This window comes from Rhinolophus sinicus, linkage group LG06, assembly GCF_036562045.2.
Source record: "Rhinolophus sinicus isolate RSC01 linkage group LG06, ASM3656204v1, whole genome shotgun sequence".
NCBI lineage: Eukaryota > Metazoa > Chordata > Mammalia > Chiroptera > Rhinolophidae > Rhinolophus > Rhinolophus sinicus.
In genome coordinates, this window is record NC_133756.1 from 78,376,758 (window position 1) to 78,401,544 (window position 24,787).

A 24,787-nucleotide genomic window follows, 5' to 3' on the forward strand; every position below is an offset into this window, starting at 1 on the left:
CCATCACCATATATTTGAGACTGATTTCTTTATATAAGGAATTGTTGGGTATTTTGTCTACTGTACCAAATTAATCGTACTGTTTTTTTTTGTAAAATACATTTGTTTTAGCAGAACTTTTTATCACAGGGTTAATTTGTCTCCTCTATTGAATAGTGTACAATTAAACCATGAACCAAGATGGATTATTTTTGTCTTTTTATAGATTTTTAGTGCTTTTAGTTAAGCCACCAGACATTTAAAAAAAAAATTCAGAGACTTTGTGTCCTTAAATCTCTTTAAAATTATCTTAGCATGCATTTTATATTCGGTCCTTAAAAAGTAAAGCAGTTTGCAAAACTTAGAAAGTGCCTGGGTGTGTCTCTATCTTATTAAGGTTATGCTCCTCATTTTGGTAGGTATTTTGGACCAGTCTGCTGTGTGGGTTGATGAAATTAATTATTATGACATGCGGACTGACAGGAATAAAGGAATTCCTCCCTTGTCCCTACGTCCTGCTAATCCGCTTGGCATTGAGATTGAAAAGTAAGTATCATCTTACCTTCAGTTTTCTTTATTTTCAGTTGCCAGAAAGTTTTACATACTCTGAGAGAAGAGGGTAAAACTTCAGAAACACGCAGAAGCACAATTTAAGACACCTCTGTGGTTGGGAGATTAGTGTTATTTCTGAAGGCTGCTCTGCTTTGCTGCCAGGGAATGTTCCCATTACTTAAATCTTTTGGCAAACACTACTTACCTCTTTAGTTTTTTAATTTACATTTTGTGAAGAGGAAAAGTATCTTGAAATTTTAATAACTAATACTTTTAAAAATTGAAGTATATTTGACCTATAATATATTAGTTTCAGGCGTACAACACAGTGATTCAACATCTATATACCTTATGAAATGGTCACTGTGACAAGTGAAATAACCTTCTGTCACTGTACAAAGGTATTATGATATTATTCTCTGTATTCCCTATGCTGTACATTACATCCCTGTGACTTCTTTATTTTGTAACTGGAAATTTATACCTCTTAATGCTCTTAACCTTTTTCGGCCATCACCTATTCCCCTCCCCTCTGGCAACCATCAGTTTTCCTTTGTATCTATGAGTCTGTCTCTGTTTTCTTTTGTTTTGCTTGTTTTGTCCTTCAGATACAGCATATAAGTGAAATCATACAGTATTTGTCTTTCTCTGTCTGACTTATTTCACTTAGCATAATACTCTCTAGTTCCATCCGTCTTGTCACAAGTGGCAAGATTCATTCTTTTTTATGGTTGAGTAATATCCCATTGTATCTATATACCATATTTTTAGTCATTTGTCAGTGGACACCTAGGTTGCTTCCGTATCTTGGCTATTATAGATAATGCTGCAGTGAACATGGGGTGCATATACTGTTTTTCATAGTGGCTGCACCCTTTTACCGTCCCCCAACTCTTGTTATTGGAATAACATACTTTTAATGACATGAGAATTAATGCATTATGTGGAGTTAGTAAGTTTAAATACTTAGATCGTACTTGAAATAAAAATAGGATTTTCCATGTGGTTGATATCATGGGAAAAAATTTAGAGTAATTAGGCCCAATGTAGTCTTCATTTTTTTAAAAAAACCCTGCCTATAATTCACACTTAATTCAGACTTATTTATGTTAGTAGAATTGTGGCAGGTAAATGCTATCTTTCAAGATGTCTTGAACCAAATCTAGAATTTTCTTAATCCCGAGGACAGTGTTTTAGTAACTTCTATAATTAGGACCTTGATCCTTACCTTTTACATAATCAATTCATTGAACACCTTAACTGTTTTATTTTCTGGTTTTAATGGTTCTGCTTATTAAGTTATATACTGGGTGTTCCTCTATAAACACTTTCTGAAGGTGACAAATTAGTTTGTTAACACTAACCATAGCTTTACTTTGGGTTTTTCTAGGAATGGAGAAAATTCTCACTGATCTATGTATTTAACTTTGAAGCGTACACTTGAAGACCATTAGTAATTCTAATAGCAGGCTTCTGTTTCACTTGCTAGGCTTTTCCCCTGGCTGAGAGGGAGGCGCAAGTGTTTGTCTTAGGAAGTTCTGTGTTGAAAAAGTCCTGGGGCTTAGCAGCTTTTAGTGAGCTTGGACTGTTCTAGGTTACATCTTTGACACTCTTTGTAGTATGGGTCATTCTGGAGCTATTAAGGATTTCAGGGCTTTATAAATTAAGAATTTAAGGACCAAGAAAGTCCAGAAAAGAATGGTAATTGCTCGGTATTTACTGGTGCATAGTTTCAAGCAGGAATAGACTTTGCAGTTGATTGTAAAGCTTTTAATAGCCTGTTTCAGTACTCTCAAAAGCCAGCTTCTTTCTAAGGTCTGCCACAAAAGAAGTAGAGAGTAGACGGCCCCTTTGTTCTTCATAAGGAAGAAACAGTTGTGTATGGGCCCAAGGAGCATATGAATGTTGTACGGATTTTGTGTGAGCGTTAGACTAAACTATCAGAGTTAGGGTTAAATTGGATGTTTACTATCATTAAATGGATTTCCTTAAATTCTCCTTTGCATATAGTCCATCCCCTATTTGATCTCTTTACCTTCTCATGTCCTCTCACCTTTTGTCTTTATTTTTCCTGTTACTGCTGCTACCCACAAAGGAGTGTGGCTTGAACTCTTCTCTAATAGCACTTTTTAAAAAATGTGTTTCAGGATAATCCTTTGATCACGTTGGTAACGGCAGCCAGAAATAATGGCACTAAAAGTGCTCGGCCTTTTGAAATTTTTCTTTTCTTTCTTCTCTGAGAGGTAGTCTGATTTTGTGTGGAGACAGACTCTCAGTCTGAATCACAGCCCTCCCACTCACTGGCAGTAGGCCTTTGAGTGCATTATTCTCCTTCTCTTTGCCGTAGTTTCCTCAGGTGCAAATGGAGTAGCCATGTCACAGATTGGTGTGAGGGTTCAGTGGTGAATAAGGCCTCAGAGCAGTGTCTCCTCACGGCAAGTGCTCAGTAAGTGGCAGTCATCAGTACTAGGGTCCTTGTCTCTTTTTATGGACATGCTGTTCATTGCTCTGTCACTTAGGAAAGGGATCTCTCTTTTAAGGACTATTAAGATTTCAGGATAATAAATTGTATTAAAATCTTTTTGTAATTTTAAATATTTATATTTCAGTTTCCATTGATATATAATGTTCAGTCTTGACGTGGCCTCCTCTTTAAATCCTTAGTTATTGGGGTTCTGTTCAGCTAATGTTCAGATGATTCTCGAAGTTAATTGTTCTATAATTTAGTTGTAATTTTAATGTCATGGGCTGTGGCAGGCACAGCGTTTACCTAGTCCTCTATCTTCTTTGCATTAAAATCTTAAAATAGTATTATGTACAGTAATTCAAGAAGAACGTAAGTGGTGATAAAATTAACAATACTTCTTTTGAGCTGTTACTTGAGTTTCAATAATTTATTCAGTCATGGGATAATTAAAGGATAGTTTTTTAGAAGGTAAAATCGTGACTCATAAAATGAACACATGTCAGTTTTTATTTAATTCATTAGTTAATTAGAAAACTAGTAAACTGTTAAAAGCAGTTCAAAGGGAATTCCAGAGGACAGACATGAATAGGCAATGAGAATGCTAAAAGATGCCTCTGCTGCATGGTAACCAGTTGTATCTTCACCTGACAAGTATTTCTATAGCCAGGGAGCCCTGGTCACCATCAGCCCACCACAAGTTAACTTCTGTTTCTGTAACAGTTGCAAAATAGAGACAAAGAAAGATACCGATCCCTGTAGAATCAGAAAACACTGGGAAGACCCTCTAGACAATGAAAGGCCATCTAATAACCTTTTTGCCGATTTAAAGTCTTTACAAATTTTCCAGTTAAAAGAAAAGGACAAGAGATACGAGGAAGTAAGAAAGAGAAAGGTAGAAGAAAAGAGGTATAGAAACCAAGAGAAGAGAATGTTTGGGGCAGAAAAATACTTTTTCAGGTTTGTTTTAATATTTTTAAAGATACTGTCAGGAAAAATGCATTTATGTTATTGGACTTTCACCTCAAATAAAAAAAAGAAGAGAACAAGGAAGGACAAGCAGATGTTAAAATATTGGTGTGGGTTTTATTTCCCTAACTCATTATTTTTTAGATGACAGCTTTGGTTTCCATAAAGAATGGTATTACATTCAGATTAGAATCCCAAAGAGCATTTCTTTACTATCTGTCTTTTATTTCTGTTTATTAATGTCATTTGGGTGTTTCTTCTATAATTAAAAGGTAAAGAGGACCGATTTTTAATATTTTAAAAATGTCATCAGAGAGGCAATAACAAGGTTATACTTGCTTCTTGAAATACATTAATTGGGAAGGTTTGCAGAAGGATGACTGCTTGGTATAAAATACTCTACTGTGGACCTGAGGAATTATCAGACTAGAGTGGTGGGGCTGCCTTTGGAGACGAATCATCCCCAGCGAAATGGTTGTGTTTATGGAAAGTCTCTTCAGCTGACAGTCACACAGACAATGTGAAATAATGAGGGGTCCTGAAAGGTTGTGACCAGTTTAACCTGAATATGAAAAAGCAAGTGAGAATAACAGAATATAGTTTTCTTGGTACTCTTTGGTGTGAGTCAGAGTTTAATAAACATTTTATAAGTGTACCTAGTATGCATACTGTCGTCTTTTAGCCACAAGTTTAATAACTGGAATTTATGGGCCTCCTTCCACTGCTAAAGTCCTTCATATCCCCAAATTTTTAACTGATGTTTTGCACACATGGTGCCTCGATACTTGTAATAATGTTACTAATTGCTCAGAAAAAAATAACTTCACTTTGAACTGAGACTAGGATTTGCTTATAAAAAGTCTGTATTTCTGCTTATAGTGATTGTCACAACTATATGTGTTCTTTGCATAGCTTAAATTGTAGTGGAGATGAACTATTTAAACTGAAAAAGAAGGTAAAAACAGGTTCATATTATATAAAGCCTTCAGTGGGTTTTATATCTTAAAAATAATATTTGCGTAACATGAGAATATTTATAAGTAATATTTTTGGAGGTAGTACATATTTGAGAGTGAGGGCATAAAAATGGAGCTGTGCCTATGTTTTATATGATGTAAACTCTTGTGCAGTTAGTACGGGACGTCTGTCTAGAGTAGTTAATTGCTGCTCCACTAATACTTGCTTTATTTCCACATGGGTTTTGTGGGCAATGTAGGTTTGATTTTATTCTCATCAGTTTGGCTTTCCAATAGAAAGAAAAGTCACCAACTTTCCTGCTACATTTAGAAAACAAAGAAAGGTGGCAAAGTAGCTCTTAGTATGAGTGTAGGAGAGAAGAGCCTTGGATAAATTTACCATTTAGAAATTTCAAAAAAACACACACAACCAAAAACAAGTTAATAATGTTTAATACAGTGATGAAAACAATGGTGCTAAAAATTTAAAGCTAAAAGAATTGAGTATAATATACACATTCTCAAAGGAACTGTATAAACCACTTTTACTGGGTGAGTCTCCCGCGCCTTCATCTTTCCGTCTGCCGAATCAAGAAAACATGTTCTCTTCACGCAAACTGTATTGCAACTGCAGTCACGTCTCACTCTATGTGGGGTGGTTAGAATTTCTCTCAAAATGATTTTTGTTTTACTCACTCACGGGTCATTACTGCAGATTGTGCTCATACTTGAAAGTGAAGCTGATATGTTGAAAACATTCCTGTTAGTTTTATAGCTGACCACTCAATCCATATACCTGTATCTTCCCATGACATGGTGTAAACCTTTTGAGATTTAGATTTCAACCTGCTCTTACACTGCCATCTAATGGAAAGCATGTATTTTAGGGGTGGCAAGAGTTGTCAGCTACTGAAACTTATTTCCTGCAAAGATTTCATGAGTTTACATAGTAGAGTATGTGTTGCTTTCAGTCTCTGACTCCATGCCAGTAGATTTAAAGTGTAGATTTAATTTGAATTACTCAGACTGTACCTTGCTTTCGTTGACTTGTTAAGCCATCACTTGGTGTGTTAGAGCCCAAAATCCCGTTTTGTGAACATTTAAGTTCTTTCTAACTCCCCACTGCCGTAGTGCTTCCTTTCTCAATACTGTTATTTAGACCAGGAGCAGTTCCTGCATTCTGAACCCACTCTCCCTCCACTCTCCCCTAAATTTCTATCTTTCTAGATTTGTAGTTGTGGCTTAATGTCATTCCTACGATTCTTTGGTTCTTTATTTGACAATAGAAGCACTGAGTTCAAACCTTGACTGTTTCCATGCAATCTCCCTTAGGCTGTTTCCTCACTGTAATATGGGAATACATAATTCACTCTGTTGTTATGAGAATCAAATAAAATGATACTTATGACAATAGTTCTCAAATACCAAGAACTAAATATAAAGAATAAAAATAACAGCAAGTGACATTTATGAGCATTTGTTGTGTGTCAGAAACTGCTGAGCCTTCCGTATGCATTATCTACTTTCACCTTAAAATATTTCCAAGAGGAAGATACCTTGATCCTATTAGCTCATGAATAAGTAGAACCATGTAGAGGTTACATAAGTTCCCCAAAGTCATGCAGACAAATCCAGCAAACCTCCAGATTGAACCCAGAGCCTGTGTTCTTAACCGCTACTGACTACCCCTCCCTCCCGTTGGAACTACTGCCATGAGTCGTTTGCTTTTGCTGTGAGTTCCCCAGAGAGCTGACTTCATTGCTCTTGGCATTGGCACTCTGTTTCTTACAGATCTTCTAGTTCACATTTATTTTGAGGTGTGTGTGCAAAATATCAGTATATTTAGGCATATATTAATATTTTGGGATAGAATATTGATTTAGGATGCCTTCAGCTGTAAGTAACAGAAAATGAAAATGAATTTTGGCTTAAACGTAAAGATTTATTTTCTCATAATATACAAAGTCCAGAGATGGTATTGGTTGAGTTAGTGGCTCAGTAATGTCACCAAGATGTAAGGAACCTGGGTTTTCTGTTCTGCCTTTTTCTTTTTTTAAATTTTTTTATTAGTTTCAGGTGTACAGAACAACGTAATAGACATTTATCATTTATATCCCTCACACAGTGATCACCCCACTGCCCCCCTCTACTACCCCTCTGACATCACATACAGCCGTTGCATTTCCACTGTCTCTATTCCTAATGCTGTACTCTGCTTCCTGTAACTATATATGTATATAAAATTGTAGCTGACATTCGTTATTGTTCAGCTTCAGCTTCAGGTGTACACTGCAGTGATCAGGCATCTATATCATCCCTGAGGCGGTCTCCCTAATGAGACAAGTGTCCATTGGATACCCTACCAAATCTTTACAACATTATTGATTACATTCCCCAAATTAACTTTCGTTTCCCTGTGGCAATCTTGTGGTTACTGACTGTGCTTTCTAATCCCCTCACCTTCCCCCTTATTCCCACCCTTTCTCCCATCTAGCCACCCTCAGTTTTCCCTTCTGTCTCTGAGATGGTTTCTGATTAGTTCATTTATTTATTCTTTTCTTTAGATTCCACATATAAGTGAGATCATATGGTATTTGTCTTTCTCTGTCTGACTTATTTCACTTAGCATAATGTCTCTAGGTCCATCCATATTGTTGCAAATGATGAGATTTCATTCTTCTTTATGGCTGCGTAATACTCCAATGTACCACAATTTCTTAATCCAGTCGTCTACCGATGGGCATTTCGGTTGTTTCCATGTCTTGGCTATTGTGTATAGCGCTGCAATAAACATTGGGGTGCATACATTTTTTCAAATTAGAATTTTGGATTTCTCCGGATAGATACCTAGGAGTGGAATTGCTGGGTCATAAGATAGTTCCATTTTCAGTTTTTTGAGATACCTCCGTACTGATTGCCATAGTGGCTGCACCAGTCTGCAATCCCACCAACAGTGCACAAGCGTTCCCTTTTCTCCACATCCGCGCCAGCACTTGTTGTTTGTTGATTGATTGCTGATTTCCATTCTGACTGGGATGAGGTGATATCTCATTGTGGTTTTTATTTGCATTTCTCTAATGATTAGTGAGTTTGAGCATTTTTCATGTCTGTTTGCCATCTGTATGTCCTTTTTAGAAAAATGTCTCTTCATGTCCTCGCCCGTTTTTTAATTGGGTTATTTGTTGTTTTTGGAGTTGAGTGTTCTGCCATTCTTAGCATAACACTAATTTCCTTCATAATGGTAATATGGCTTTAGCAATTTCTAATTAAAACAATAATACACAATAAATAATAAAACAAAATGTCTGGAGGCAGGAAGATGCTCTTTGTTCTCCTTAAAAGTTTGGAGACTAAGGTATATAAATGTCTAATCACTATGTTGTATACCTTAAACTAGCATAATGTATGTCTACTGTAATTGAAAAATAAATTTAAGAAAAATAAACTTCACTTTAAAAATAAAAAAAATAAAATTGATCAGTGGGGGATAAAAGAAGTATGGAGTCTTTTCCCAGAAATGCTCCAGTAGATCTTTTCTCAGACATTATTGGTGGAAACAAGATCACTCAGTAAATAGTAAAGGGGATATGAGAACATGATTGTCTTAGGGGGATTGGCATTTATTCAGGGAAGGTACCAACACCAGGCTCTGTGAGATTGTTTTGTCTGAGGGTGAAGAGTGCCTCTTGATTCACTAGTCAACAGTGGACTTAATTGTGTGATTTGGGGGAAATTATTTGACATCTCTGTATTAGAATTTCGTCATCTTTAATATAATTTCTGTCTTGTAATAAGTTTGATTCCTAGTGTAAGTATTAATAATCTTCAATTTAAATGTGTAGAGTAAGATTGAAAAGAGCTTAATGTCTTCAATAAGAAATTACTGTAAAATAAACTCAGTGTTCGGGGTGGTTATGAGAGTTTGGGAGCTAAAAGATAGTATTTTGACCAGAATAATTGAATACTTTTCAAAATCTGCTTGACCCACTTAGGTGCCAGAAGGAGCTACACGTATGAGAAATAATAGCTCATGGGAAATGAGGTGCCTGTCGGTGGGTTCCTGCCCCAGTCTGGGTGTGGAGCTGTGGTGGAGCAGGCAGCCTGCCTGAGGCCCACAGCGCCGCCTCACTTCTCACACCACTGCCAAAGCTCAGTCTCAGGCTCTTCCACCCTCGGCCTGCTGATGGCGTGGTCCGTCCCTGAGGGAGAGCTTGTGGCAGCCTGGCGATCCCCCATGTGTGTCTCTTTAGTGCAGGAAGCCTCTAGTGCTCTAGCTGTGGCCCCAGCTGTGTGCTGGACTGTGCCTAGGCCCACATCTGCCCCCTCCTGAGGAGGGAGGCAGGGGAGACTCTCAGATAGGAGTTTCTTAACAGCTTATCTCCTAGAGCCCTCACTAGACTTCGGGCCTTTATCTTGTGATAAAACAGATCTATTTATATTTGTAAAAACAACTGTTTAGGTTTAATGAGATGAGATGTTACTAAGGTTTAAGAATCAGATGAGTTTTAAATATGTGAAGTTCTAGATAGCTGCAGGTTTACCTCTTTCAGTATCACCTATTTAAACATTTTTACTGTTTAGGATGTAACCTTTTTGTATGTGCCATGTATATCGAGTTTTTCTTGTTTTACATTTTTTTCGGCTTTATTGAGGGATAATTGACAAGTTTGTAAGATATTTAAAGTATCCATCTTGGTGATTTGATATACATTGTGAAAGGATTCCAGCTATCTACTTAACTAACACATCTATCACCTCAGATATTTATTTATTTATTTATTTATTTATTTATTTATTTATTTATTTTAGTGAGAACATTTAAGTTCTGCTCTCAGCAAATTTCAATTATATAATATGCCATTATCAACTATAGTCACAATGTTTTACGTTAGATCCTTGGAGAATTTATTCATCTTACAGTTAAAAGTTTCTACCCTTTTACCAACCTCTTCCTATTTTCCCCATGCTCTAGCTTCCCGCAACCACTTTTCTACTCTGTTCTTATGAGTTGTTTTTTTTTTTTAACAGTCCACTTATTTTTGCATATCTGACAAGGGTTAATATCCAGAATATATAAAGAACACATATAACTCAAGAGCAAAAAACAAAAAGATAATTAGTTTGAAAAATGGTTAGAAAAGCTGAATAGACATTTTTCCAAAGAAGCATACAAACGGCCAGCAGGTGCATGAAAAAGTGGTTGAAAATCACTGATCATCAGGGAAATGCAAATCAATACCACTCTGACATATCACGTCACACCCGTCAGAATGGCTATTATCAAAAAGGCAAGAGAACAAGTGTTGGTGAGGATGTGGAAAAAAGGGAACCCTTTGTACTATTGGTGGAAATGTAAACGGGTGCAGCCACTGTGGAAAACAGTATGGAGGTTCCTCAAAAAATCAAAATAGAACTACCATATGACCCCGCAATTCCACTTCTAGATATATATTCGAAGCAAATGAAAACACTAACTTAAAAAGGTATATGCTTCTCATGTTCATTGCAGCATAATTTACAATAGCCAACATGTGGAAACAACTATCAATCGATGGATGAATGGATAAAGAAATTATGGTATACACACATACAATGGAATGTTACTCAGCCATGAGAAGGAAGGAAATTCTGTCATTTGCAGCAACATGGATGGCCCTTGATCTCCACCGTGTTTCCCCAAAAATAAGCCCTAGCTGGACAATCAGCTCTAATGTGTCTTTTGAAGCACAAATTAAAATAAGACCCGGTCTTACATTATACAAGACCGGGTCTTATAGTAAAATAAGACCGTATCTTATATTAATTTTTGCTCCAAAAGACGCATTAGAACTGATTGTCCGGCTAGGTCTTACTTTCTGGGGAAACACGGTATGCTAGACAGAGAAAGACAAATACAGTTTTTACTGTTTTTAACTACATATGTTGAGCATGACTTAACTGTCAGGCCTGTGGGGGCTGTGTAGTGTTAGCCATTTCACCATGGCATGCAACTGCTATATTTTTGAGTTTTTTGTGCCTGTAGTTTATACTTTTTTTGCTTTACTTGCTATAATTTGATCATAGGTCTTTTTTTGATACTATCATTCTTAACTCTAGCAACCCCTCTTCACAATTCTGCTTTGATATGGATAGGGAACCATCCAACCAAAATAAAACTACAGGGCTTGAGTGTAGGATAAAGAGGCTCAGGTTGGCTTCTCAGAGTTCCTTTCTGCTGCTGTTTTGTCAGCTGTGTCTTTAATCTTTGCATTTGGAACTCTTCCTGTTAGATGAGGATTTCATGTATTTGAATGATGTGTAAAGACTGTTAGTAGGGATTTAGTTGATGTTAAGTGATTCTGTAGTAATTTTTAATTCTGTTGAGATTATTTAACTTTCTGGGCAAGCGAATTGTTAGGATTCTATAGAACTCCAGTTTAAGTATCGTACTGAAGTAAGGTTGACAAAAAAGTCATAGACGTGCCACCATGCATATCTCCCTCACACAGAGGACAGACCACGTTAATTAAATATGCCATACTTTCCAGTTTAGATGAAGCTGCGTGATTCTTGAAACATCACTCTAGACAGATACTGCTTGCTAGTTAAGATGGAAGTATGGGATACAGCTTGTGTGTGTCAGAGGGGAGAGTCTCCAGTTACTTAGCTAGGGCTCAGCTTAAGTCTCTGCTCAGTCGTTATATTCTCCAAAAGTTGTAACTTGGAACTATGATGTACAAATAAATAAAATGAGAAAAACTGCCAAAGGTGACAGGGTTTCATTACTAAGTAAAGTATCAAACCAGCATGAAGAATCCAAACCAAAATAAACTTCTAGACCCTGTCTAGTGAAGTGACCAATGAGCTTATGCAACACACACACACACACACACACACACACACACACACACACACACGTGTCTCTCTCTTTCGGTTTTAGACTGTCGTCTTTTAACTTTTTAAGCCAGGGAAGAAAGATGTAAGGTTGGCTTAGTCTCTGAGTTACTCAAATGAGGTGATGTCGGCTTGATGTCCATGATTCTCCTGAAGTCTCGTCTCATCTTCTTGTGTTGTACTACAGTGTTAAGCAGGGCTTTATTTCCCTCTAACTAAAAAAGAAAACTTCATCGTTTGTGGGACTTTTTCTCACTTGACTGAAGTCCTGACACAGTAAATGTTGGATTCTAGATTAAAGTGCAGGGTTTACAGAAGAAATCCCAGGGAACCAGTTTTGTTGCTTACATGCCGTACACTTTTAGGGAATATGCAGGGATAAAGGAGCCAGTAGAGAAGGGGGAGATTTGTAAGATAATTCTGGAGACTTGTGTTAGGCTGCAATGACAGGGCAGATGGAGACTGTGTGTTTCCCTTCACCCATGCCTGCTGAGTGGGATGTCCCCGCGCCCAGGGGAAAGTGTTCCTTGCAGCCGCGAGACAGAGGCCCTGGCACCAAGAGTGCTGGGACAGTGCACGTGCATAGCCAATGAGTCTGCTTTGGGACCAGATGAGCACCTCTCCGGAGAGAGTGGGCTCCAGGCTCTTGTGAACTTGCGCCTAAGGGGGACTAGTCCCCTGCAAGTGGAGGGGCTCACCCAGGTAGTACCTTCGGGTGATTTGGTCTAGGGTGCGTGATTTCTGAATTGAGGCTGTGTTTGCAATAACGTGGTATCCAGACTCTCTTAGATAAGAGTGAGTTGAAGTCATCAGACCTGCCCATGCTTTCTTTGAGGATGTGGGTAATTTCGCTCATTGAATACATTTTTGAGAGACACTGGACTATAAAATAATCTTGTGTTCATACCCTGTGAGTTGGGCTTATGCAGTATATAGGGGTGAGAAAGACATTTCAGTCAGGCACAGCAAGATCAGAGGAACGAAGTAAAAACGAACACCATGTGTGCAGGCAAGTATAGTCTCTTTGAAGTTGCTGAAGCTTCAGGTTTGAAGATTAGAGTGGCAGAAGTGAGTCCTGAGAGATAAGGAGGTTTGGGTTATGGAGAGACTTGACAGTAGAACTTGGCCTTCATTGCACACAGATGAAGCATGCCATATAGTCAGGGATGCTAGCTCATACACCCTTGGTGCACACGTCTGCACTTGTTACTTGTGCTCTCAGAGACAACTTCCTGACCTCCAGCATAGAGTTTGACCTATCGTACATATTTAATCAGTATTTGAACAAATCAAAAAGGTGACCTTAAAAATGTAGGCCAGAAAGTGAGCTGTAGATAATGTATTGCTTGTTATAAGATTTTCTTAAAACTACTTCAGACATGGGCATGTAAATATGAGTATTATATAGTTAGATATAATTTTATCAGTTAGTATTATCATTAGGTATTAGTATGCCTTAAAATAGCTTTCACATAGGTGTTTAACAAAAATCATTTCAACAAACTGATTTAATATGTTCAGATTTCATTGTATCCAAATTTTGATTTTTATCCATTGAGTAGGGAATGATTTCATATTTGGATAGATTTCATTAGCCTCTTTAAATCTTATATTCTTTTATTGATGTAATTTCTATATTTTAGCTAACTTCCTATCTTCTATATGATCAAAATTGATATAAGAAATCAGCTGGAGTGTAGGAAATATATTTCGTATACACATACAGACATAGCCTCCATAATGTATGATATAATTGTAACAGTTTGTGTTTGTGTTTATTATACTAGGTACTCCTGGACGTATTACATCTTTGTAGTAATAGCACTTGATACATTTAAACCCTTTTTCTCCCTCAGAAGTAAATTTCCCCAAAAGAACTTGGAGATGCTGTTCCCTGGAATGAGTGCTGACTTCACAAGTGAGAATTTTTCAGCTGCCTGGTATCTCATAGAGAACCACTCAACCACCAGGTTAGTGATGTTGGGCTGTTGACTGTGAATGGTTTCACTCGGATGCAGCTAATAGGATTATGCAGTCATGTGGGTTTTAGGTCTAGCTTTGCCACTTCGGAGCCCTTTCACTGTGGGTAAACTCCTGAACATCTCAGGGTATCTGTTTCCTTATTTGTAAGGTGGGACCGTTAATTACAGGACCCTTATTTCCTACGATCATGCTATTTCTATATTTCATTATTTGTGCAACCCATTAAAACTTTGTGGACTCTCAGCTGGGTACTTAAACTAGTGTCTGAATGTGACCTTTCCTTACACAAATAACAAAACTTTCAAATCCTGATGTAAAATAGGGAACACACACCTCCTTCCCTGATTAGTTGGTTTATCATTTTGCAAAGAGTTGGTTTAAAATTAGGCAAAAAGAGTTGGTTTAAAATTAGGTAGACCCTTGTCTATTAAAGGGCTCCTTTTTGTCTGTTAATTACATTTTACCCATTCTCGCTAACAGATAAGGTTTGTAACTTTTTTCAAGCCTGATTTAAGTTTTATGCAAGCATTTGAATAAATGGCTTATTGCATAAAGTTTATATTCTTGAAAAGTCAACGTGTTCAAATACACCTTAGGAGAAATTCTTCACCTATTAAAATGAAAACCATTAGTAGAAAACATGAGGAAAAGCTGGTGTGTACATAGAGTACATTTGATTTGGCCTGATGAATTTTTAAAGCAAATGTCTGAAATCTTTCGTTATAGAAGGTGGTTCTGATTTTACATTATGGATATGCTTTTTCGATGATTGTAAGTCAGCATTGATCTCTATTCTGTGTAGGGTTATTGTGCACTCAATATGTTCAAAGTTTTATAGCCAGACATTCTGAACTCAAATGGAAATAAAACTACTGAAGTACAGAGAACTGCCTATTTTTTCTCTGCTTGAGACATAGAGATGAAATATTGGGATCTCTTTAGTTATTTAAATTGTGAATTGACTCCCCTTCCCCAGGTTTTCTGTAATTTTGCTGTTGATGATGGGACTGGGTGTTGATGTGGTGAAGGGTGACAGTATGAATACAGAAATGAATGTATAGAGAAGGTCCTGCCTTAGGTAGCATCCACTGCATGATCTAGGTCTTTCTACCAGGGAGATGAGGCTCAGAACGCCTTACCTGGCAAATATATGTATGATATACTTGTATATTGGTTATAAAAAAATCGACATGTATATTTGCCTCATAGGGGTCTGGCATATTTGAAATGACCATTTGAAGGTGGCCAATCTCTTTTCTAGCTGCTGTAATTTTGGCATTCATAATAAAAGGTTTAGTCCTAGGTAAGAATGTGAAAACTTTATTTTCATCTGGTTACACATTATGTCAGTCTGTGTCTTTTGTAATATAGGCTTCAGTATTTTACACTTAATGCATTGTCTTACTTCATTTTTGCTTGTCAGCAGACTTAAACTTTTGGTTTCTTTATTTCATTTTAGTTTTGAACAGCTCAAAATGGCAGTCACCCATCTGAAGAGACAGGCTAACAAGAAGAGTGAGGGCAGCCTGGCATATGTGAAAGGGGGTCTTAGTACTTTCTTTGAAGCCCAGGATGCTCTTTCAGGTAAGGTGACCCCTCCGAGCCATCTGCTGGGGCTTCCACAACAGAAACCCGACACTGTGTTTGCAGAGTGTTTACAGGGTGTGACATTCGGTCTGTATTTATAGAAGTTGAGATCTAAAATGTGCTATAAATATTTGTTGCATAGACTCTCTTTGAAGGCCTGGTACTTTAAATATTTGTCTCTGAGGCTTTTGTAGACCCATCGTACATGTGTGAAATAGGAGACTACTTTGCCTCTCCACGATGCCCAGTCTCTAAGGCCCATAAGAAATTAAATCCCAATGGGTAAAATTCTAGAATGTAAAAAATTCTTTTGCAGCCATCAATATCTTACACATGTTACTAATTCTATAAATGTGACGCATTGTGTGTTTGGTTTGGAAAGGACTGATGATATAATATCATTTTTTTAGCCATTGCCCTAGCAGTCCCACACAGTACTTAACTGTCTACCATCCATCCATGTCGTCATCTGTATATGCAAGGGAAACTGCATGAAATAGAAAAAACATAGCTTTAGACATTTCAGGGAAAGATGTTAGGTTTTATTCTTTTTCCCTAAAACTAAAGAAATCTAGTTATTGTTTATCTAGTAAAAAGTAGAGTATATTAATAAAGCCCAATTCTTTTTAAAAATGAAGAGACCTATAACTAAGTACTTTATAGCTAAGTACCAAGTGTGGACAAGGAGGCCACACTTTCTTACATTCAGAAAGACTAAATTTTTAAACTAATTTGTATTCTTAAAGTACAGACATTTTTTTTTATTGTTTTTAAAACCTCTCTCTTTCTGAGCCAAATATGCATAGTTGACTTCTGACAATGAAATGTACATCTGATATAGCTCTTTCCTGGTAGGTAGAAGTTAGGTTTTTCCAGGAGTAAATGTGAATGCCTAGGACACAACAGAGAAGCTGGTCTTCTTTGATGAATACTTTGTGCCCCATGGTTTTTGATTGTGTGCTTTTCTTTCTTTGTACTCATTGAGGTTCTGAGTTATCAATATTACTACGTCAACAAACCTGAGTGTATATCTACTTGATAGTGTTATCAAGTAGAATTAAGTTATTAACATGCTTAGTAACTATCGAGTGATAATTTGGCATATATGATTAGCAATTCTCACAGATTATTGCAATTACAATTATTTCACTTAGCAGAAATATGTTTGACTTTTATCTCCACTTTTTTTTAACATATATATATTTGTATATACACGTATATTTGCATTTGTTTGCTTATAGTTTTATAAATGGCTTCCCCTTGGCAGATTTCAAGTTTTATTTTGTGCATTAAATTTATGTAGTCTCATTTGTTAGACATTTACCCTAGAAGTGCATTGGTAATTTAAAAGTTTAACAAAAATAATGCTGACCAAATACTAATGAACAACTATCGCATATAGAAAATTATTTTAATAGTACATTTGAAAATTATTTAGACACACATGTATCTAGCTTTTCTATTTTTTGATATAAATAAAATGCATATTACAAAAAATATTAAACAGATGAATAATATGCAAGAACTACTATAATCCCATTGTAGAGATAATCACATTAACATTTTGATTTATTTCCTTTTCATCTTTTTTTTCCTTAGCTGATATGAGTACATGTTATAAAATTGGAATTATACATACAGTTTTATATGCCAGAAACCTTTATTCTTTAGATTGCTCCTCTGAGTAATTCTTTTAATATACGATAGCATTTGATTTATTGGTAGCCTTTTAGAAGTTTTTCTGACTATAGTCTTAATTGAAATTGATCTGTAATTTTTAAAAATGCCTTTTGGGTGAGGTGTTTATGTTATATGGAATCATATGAATATGTATTCGTATACGTGTGTGCTATGAAATGGGTTATGTAGATTAAGAATTATATGTTGGAAATTTAAAAGAGCTAATATATTGAGAGACGTAATAAATTGCTCAAGTAACTTGTTTTACTTTTTTATTATGATAAATTTCAAACATGCTAAAAGTAGTGAGAATATTACAGTTACCCCCATATATCTATCACTTAGATTTAACAGTTATTAATGTTTTTCCATATTTGCTTCTTTGGTGTTTTTGAAGTTGTTGGGTTTGTTTGTGTTTTGCTGATCTCAAGCAATGAATCTCAAGCAGCATGACGTTTCTGTCCTATGTAGTATGGTGTGAGGTCCCCCAAATAAGGACATTTACCTACGTAATCACAATAGTATTCTCACAGCTGACAAAAGTTTCATTAATTCTTTAATATCATCTAATTCCCAGTTCATATTCAGATTTCCCCAATTACCCTCCAGTTTTCCTTTTTATACTTGGTTTGTCCAAATCAAGATCCAAATAAGATCCAGGTATTTCATTTGTTGTTTTAAGTTTCTTAAGCTCTTTTAAACTAAAACAATCCCCTCACCTATCTTACCCTTTTTTTTTTCATGCTAATAATTTATTGAAGAAACAAGACTATTTATCATGTAGCATAGCCCATACTCTGGATTTGACTAATTACTTTCTCATGGTGTCGTTTAACTTATTTTACTCTCCACTTTATTGTTTGGGTTTATCTAATTGGACATTAGATAAGATTCAATTTCAACATTTTTTGGCCACATGTGGGTTCTGTGTGCTTCCTATTTTATCACATCAGGAGGCCATTCCTGTTTGCTTGTTCCTCCTGTAGAGACACTGTGATGCCTCAGTGAATTCAGGTGGGGTGGGTACTGGCAGGTGTGTGTGTGTGTGTGTGTGTGTGTGTGTGTGTGTGTGTGTGTTTGAAATTTCTACTTTCAGTGTTTTGTTTATTTTGGTTTGTTTTGCCCCTGAAATTTTCTCTTAAATCAAGGTTTTCATGTTTTTTAGCATTGCATTGTAAGTTTTAAATCATTTAAAATTTATGTTCTAGGCCCTTTTCATTATCAATTCAGTGTGCTAGTGTCTTCTATTTTCTTTATTTACATTGGTTCTTTAGTGATGCCACTTTTGTGTTTTCAAAATTTGTAATTTTAATTTTCCTTAGATCTAGTAGTTTGTAGTGGACTTTTGTTTTTTAAAGTTAGTTTTAGTCTTACAGTATTATGAAAGCCAGTGTGTGTCTTAATATATGTCAATTTTCTGTTATTATGCCAAAGATAAAAATGGGGGTTGGGGCAAGTTCTCTTCAGGGCACACTGTTTGATATGTTATCAATGCCTGATTAATTACATTATTTAAATCTAGGTTATTTATAATAAACATGTCAGACATATCTTCCTGCTTAATTTTGATTCTGCCAGTTTTTCTCTGTATGAAAAGCATGTTTACTTTGTAACTTTGTTGGTATTAATATTATATTAGAATGTAATAATATTAACTGCAAAATTAGTGGCAATTCCTAAGACCTCCTGCAGGTTTGATAGTTTGCTGAAAGGACTCACAGAACTCACTAAAAGTTGTTTTACTCACAGTTGTGGTTTACTACTTGGAAAAGAGAGATTAAAATCAGCCCTGGGGAAAGACTCATGGGGAAGGGTCCAGGAAAGTACCATGCATGGAGCATCCAGTTGCCTTTTCTTTTTCTTTTTTCTTTTTTTATTAGTTTCAGGTGTACCAAACAACCTAATGATTAGACATTTACAGCTGTCGCTAAGTGATAATCCCCCAAGTTTACTAACCCTCTGACATCATATATAATTGTTATAATACCATTGACTGTATTCCCTATGCTGTACTTTACATCCCATGACTATATAGTTGACATTCCGTATTATTTTATATAAGTTTCAAGTGTATAGCACAGTGGTTAGGCATTTATATAATCTATGAAGTGATCCCCCTTAAGTCCAGTGCCCATCTGATACCGTAAATAATCTGTACAACATATTGATTATATTCCCCATACTGTATTTCACATCCTCATGACTATTTTGTGACTACCAATTTGTACTATCTAATCCTTTCACTTTTCTTACCCATCCCTCAACCCCCTTACCATCTAGCAATCCTCAGTTTTTTCTCTGTATCTATGTGTCTATTTCTGTTTTATTTACTTGTTTATTCTGTTCTTTAGATTCCACATATAAGTGAGATCATGATATTTGTCTTTCTCAGTCTGACCTTTTTTCACTTAGCATAATATTAATACCGTCTAGGTCCATCCATGTTGTTGCAAATGGTAAGATTTCATTCTTCTTTTTGGCAGAGTAATACTAGATTGTATAAATGTACCACAGTTTCTTTATCATCTATTGATAGGTAATTTGTTTGTTTCCATATCGTGGCTATTGGGAATAGCGCTGCAGTCAACAAAGGGGTGCATGTATTTTTTCAAATTAGTGTTTTGGATTTCTTTGGATAAATACCCAGAAGTAGAATTGCTGGGTCATAAGGCAGTTCTTTTTTTAATGTTTTGAGGAACCTCCATACTCTTTTTCCATAGTGACTGCACCAATTTGCAATCCCACTAGCAGTGCACAAGGGTTCCCTTTTCTCCTTTTCTCCGCATCCTTGCCAGCACTTCTTGTTTGTTGATTTATTGACGATGGCCATTCTGACAGTAGTTGAGGTGGTATCTCATTGTAGTTTTTATTTGCATTTCTCTGATGACTAGTGACATCGAGCATCTTTTCATATACCTATTGGCCATCTGTATGTCCTCTTTGGAGAAATGTCTCTTCATATCCTCTGCCCATTTTTTAATTGGATTGTTTGTTTGTTTTTTGGTGTTAGTTGTATGAGTCTTTTTTTTTTTATATAACTTTCAGATATTAACCCCTTGTCAGATGTATCATTGGCAAATATCTTCTCCCATTTAGTAGGATTCCTTTTTGTATTGTTCATGGTTTTCTTTGCTGTGAAAAAACTTTTTAGTTTGATGTAGTCCCATTTGTTTATTTTTTCTTTTATTTCTCTTGTTCGAGGAGATATATCAATAAAAACATTACCAAGGGTAATGTCTGAGAGTTTACTTTCTGTATTTTCTTCTAGGAATTTTATGGTTTCAGGTCTTACATTTAAGTCTTTAATCCATTTTGAGTTTATTCTTGTATATGGTGTAAGAAAGTGATCCACTTTCATTGTTTTGCACGTTTTCCAGTTTTCCCAGCACCATTTATTAAATAGACTGTCTTTACCTTAATATAAATTCTTGCTTACTTTGTCATAGATTAAATGACCATATGGGAATGGATTTATTTCTTGGCTCTGTATTCTGTTCTGTTGACCTGCGTATCTGTTTTTGTGCCAGTAATAATGCTGTTTTGCTTACTATGGCCTTATAGTATAGTTTGATACCAGGTAGCATGATACCTCCAGCTTTGTTTTTATTAGGATTGCCGTGGCTATTTGGTGTCTTTTATGGTTCCATATAAATTTTAGATTATTTGTTCTAGTTATGTGAAAAATGCCTTTGTTATTTTGATAGGGATTGCGTTGAATCTATATATTGCTTTGAGTAGTATGGACATTTTAACTATATTAATTCTTCCTATCCATGAACATGGTTTATGCTTCCATTCATTTTGTATCTTCTTAATATCTCTCTTTAGTGTCTTATAATTTTCTAAGTACAGGTCTTTTACCTCCTTGGTTAAATTTATTCCTTTTTTTTTGATGCAATTGTAAATGGGATTGTTTTTTTAATTTCTCTTTCTGATAGTTCATTATTGCTGTATAAAAATACAACCTATTTCTGAATATTAATTTTGTATCCTGCTACTTTACTAAATTCATTTATCAATTCTAATAGTTTTTTGGTGGAATCTTTGGGGTTCTCTCTATATAGTATGATGTCATCTGCAAATAATGACAGGTTTACTTCTTTCTTTCCCACTTAGATGCCTTTTATTTCTTTATCTTGTCTGATTGTTGTGGCTAGAACTTCCAGTACTATGATAAATAAAAGTGGTGAAAGTGGGCATCCTTGTCTCGTTCCTGATCTCAATGGAATGCTTTTAGTTTTCCCTCATTGATTATGATGTTAGCTGTGAGTTTGTTATATATGTCCTTTATTATGTTGAGGTATGTTCCTTCTATTCCCACTTTGCTGAGAGTTTTTATCATAAATAGATGCTGGATTTTATCACGCCTTTTCCACATCTGTTGATATGACCATATGATTTTTATTTTTCATTTTGTTGATGTTATGTATCACATTAATTGATTTGCAGATACTGAACCAACCTTGCATACAAGGAATGAATCCCACTTGATTGTGGTGTATGATCTTTTTAATGTATTGTTAAATTCAGTTTGCTAATATTTTGTTGAGGATTTTTGCATCTATATTCATTTGGGATATCAGCCTATAGTTTCTTTTTTTGTAATGTCTTTGTCTGGTTTTAGGATCAGGGTAATGGTGGCCTCATAACATGAGCTTGGGAGCCTTCCCTCTGCCTGGAAGTTTTGGAAATAGGTTGAAGGTAATAGGTGTTAATTCTTTTCTGACTGTTTGGTAAAGTTCACCCATGAAGCCATCTGATCCAGGAGTTTTGGTTATTTGGAGCTTGTTGATTACTGATTAAATTTTGTTGGTAGTAATCCATCTGTTCAGATTTTCTGTTTCTTCTTGATTCACCCTTGGAAAATTGTGTGCTTCTAGGAATTTATTCATTTCTTTCATTTTGTTCAATTTGTTGGCGTATAGTTGCTGGTAGTATTTTCTTAAAATTTTTCATATTTCTGTGGTGTTTCTTGTTACTTGTCCTCTTTCATTTCTGAGTTTATTTATTTCGGTCCTCTTTTTTTTTTTCTTGATAAGTCTCTTGTCAATTTTATCTTTTTACAAAACCGGCTTTTGGTTTCATTGATATTTTGTATTGTTTTGTTTTTGTTTTTATTTTCTTTTTGCTCTCTATTTCATTTATTTCTGCTCTCATATTTATTATTTCTTTCCTTGTATGCACTGTGGGCTTATTGTGCTGTTCTTTTTCCATTTCCCTTAAGTGTAAATAAAGATTGTTGAATTGAGATTTTTCTTGTTTGTTTAGGTAGGCCTGTATTGCTATGATTTTCCCTCTTAGAAGTATTTTCGCTGTGTCCCATAGATTTTGGGTTGTAGTATTTTAATTTTTGAGGGTATCTTTTGATTTCTTCCCTGATCTCATTGTTGACCCATTCATTATTTAGTAGCATGTTATTTAGCGTCTACGTGTTTTTGCGTTTTTCAGTTGTTTTCTTGTAATTGATTTCTAGTTTCATACCACTGTGGTCAGAGAAGACTCTTGATATGATTTCAGTCTTCTTAAATTTAAATTTATTGAGACTTGTTTTGTGGCTTAACATGTGGTATCTCTTGGAAAATGTTCCATGTGCACTCTGAAAGAATGTATATTTTCTGCTTTGGAGTGAAATGCTCTAAAAATGTCAATTAAATGCATTTGTTCTAGTGTGTCATTTAAGGCCACTGTTTCCGTGTTGATTTTCTGTCTGGAAGATCTGTTTATTGGTGTTAATGTCCCCTGCTATGAGTGTGTTACTGTTGACCTCTATCTTTATGTTGGTCTATATTTGTTTTATATATTTAGGTACTCCTATGTTGGGTACAGAGATGTATACTAGGGTTATGTACTCTTGTTGGTTTGATCCCTTTATTATTATGTAATGTCCTTTATGTTTTATTATAGTGTTCGTTTTAAAGTTTATTTTGTCCGATGTTAAGTATTGTTACCCAGGTTTTTTCTAGTTTCCATTTGTGTGTAATATCTTTCTCTATCCCTTTACTGTGTGTATTTACTGTGTTTCTCTATCCCTTTCAGTCTGTGTGTGTCTTTTGATCAGGTTGGTCTCTTGTAGATAGCATATGCATGGGTCTTGTTTTCTATCCACTCAGCCACCCTATGTCTTTTGATTGGAGCATTTTACCCATTTTCACTTAAAGTGATTATTGATAGGGACATAGTTATTGCCATTTTATTATTCATATTTTTTTATCTGCCTTAGTTTGTTTGTTTCATCCTATTTCCTGTTTAAAGACCTCCTTCTAACATTTCCTGTAATACTGGCTTGGTAATGAATTCCTTTAGCTTTTTCATATCTGGGAAGCTCTTTATCTCTTTTTCAATTTTAAATGATATCCTTGGTGGGTAGAGCATTGTTGGTTGTAGGCCCTTGTTTTTCAACACTTTGAATATTTCTTGCCATTCCCTTCAGGACTGCAAAGTTTCTTTAGAAAAATCAGCTGGTAGTCTTATGGGAGCTCTCTTGTGAGTAACTAGTTGTCTTTGTCTTGCTGCTTTTAGGATTCTCTCTTTGTCGTTAACTTTTGCCATTTTAATTATGATGTGTCCTTGTGTAGGCCTGTTTGGGTTCATCTTGTTTGGGACTCTCTGCACTTCCTGGGCTCGTATAATATGTCAGTTTCCTTTACCAGGTTGGTAAAGTTTCTTTTACCAGGTTGGGGAAATTTTTGGTCATTATTTCTTCAAATACGTTCTCAATCAGTTGCTCTCTTTCTTCTCCTTCTGGTATTCCTATGATGTGAATATCGTTATACTTGGTGTTGTCCCACTGGACCCTTAAAGTATCTTCATTGTATTTTATTCTTTTTGTTGTTCCAATTAGGTGTAATCTACTACCTTGCCTTCCAAATTGCTGATTCGATACTCTACTTCATCTAATCTGCGATTGATTCCTTCTAGTGTAGTCTTCATTTCAGTTTCATTTCTGACTGGTTCTTTTTCATGGTTCCTATGTCCGTTTTTATGCTTACTATCTTTTTGTTGAAATTGTCACTAAGTTCCTTAAGCATTTTTATAACCAGTGTTTTAAACTCTGTAGTTGGTAGGTTGGTTGCCTCCATTTCATTTAGTTCTATTTCTGGAGGCTTCTCCTATTCTTTTATTTGGGACATGTTTCTTTGTTTTCTCATTCTGGCTGCCTCTCTGTGCATGTTTCTATGTATTAGGCAGATCACCTATGTCTCTCAGTCTTTTCTTGGTGGCCTTATGTAGTAGGTGTCCTGTGTGGCCCAGTGGCACAATCTCCTTAATCTCCTGTGCATGTGTTCCATGAGTGACCCTTCAGTGTGTTGTGTATGTTCTCCTGTTGTGGTTTAGCCTTGATTGCTTTGGCATGTCAGTGGGTGGGATTGACTGCATGGCTGACTGACTGTGAGGACTGGCCGTACCCATGGTGTATGAGCTGCTGTATGGGGGCTGACCCCTCAGAGGGGACTTTATCCCCGTGGACTCTTGTGCCTGTTGGGTGTGCTGCTTGTGGGGCTATCCAGATCGTGCTCTGGTGTGGTGTGAAGCTGGCCTCTGGGTGTGTTGATTCTGATGTGTCTTGTGCGGGGCTCCTATGTAGTCCAGTTTTAGCCATGCCTGTGACTGGCCCGTGGCTATCTGGTAGGATCCTCAGAGCTATATGTGGTTGGCTGCTGCCTGTGCTGCACCTGGAGGCATGTAGGGGTGGCCTCACTGTGAACCGAGGCTGGCTGCCACCAAAAGTGGGCCTGAGGCAGCT

The 24,787-nt window shown here is 36.1% G+C and overlaps 1 protein-coding gene across 4 annotated transcripts in view; it reads left to right on the forward strand.

Annotated features, from left to right (window-relative positions):
• Positions 1–24,787, forward strand: part of EXOC2 (exocyst complex component 2) — a 246,195-nt gene that overhangs the window by 70,975 nt on the left and 150,433 nt on the right. For 3 of the 4 annotated variants that reach the window (XM_019714889.2, XM_074335319.1, XM_074335320.1), the window contains exons 4-6: positions 399–525; positions 13,650–13,763; positions 15,236–15,360. In XM_019714889.2, the coding sequence (XP_019570448.2) occupies positions 399–525; positions 13,650–13,763; positions 15,236–15,360 (366 nt within the window). The remainder of the gene's footprint in view (positions 1–398; positions 526–13,649; positions 13,764–15,235; positions 15,361–24,787) is intronic. The other variant, XM_074335322.1, reaches the window with a different exon arrangement.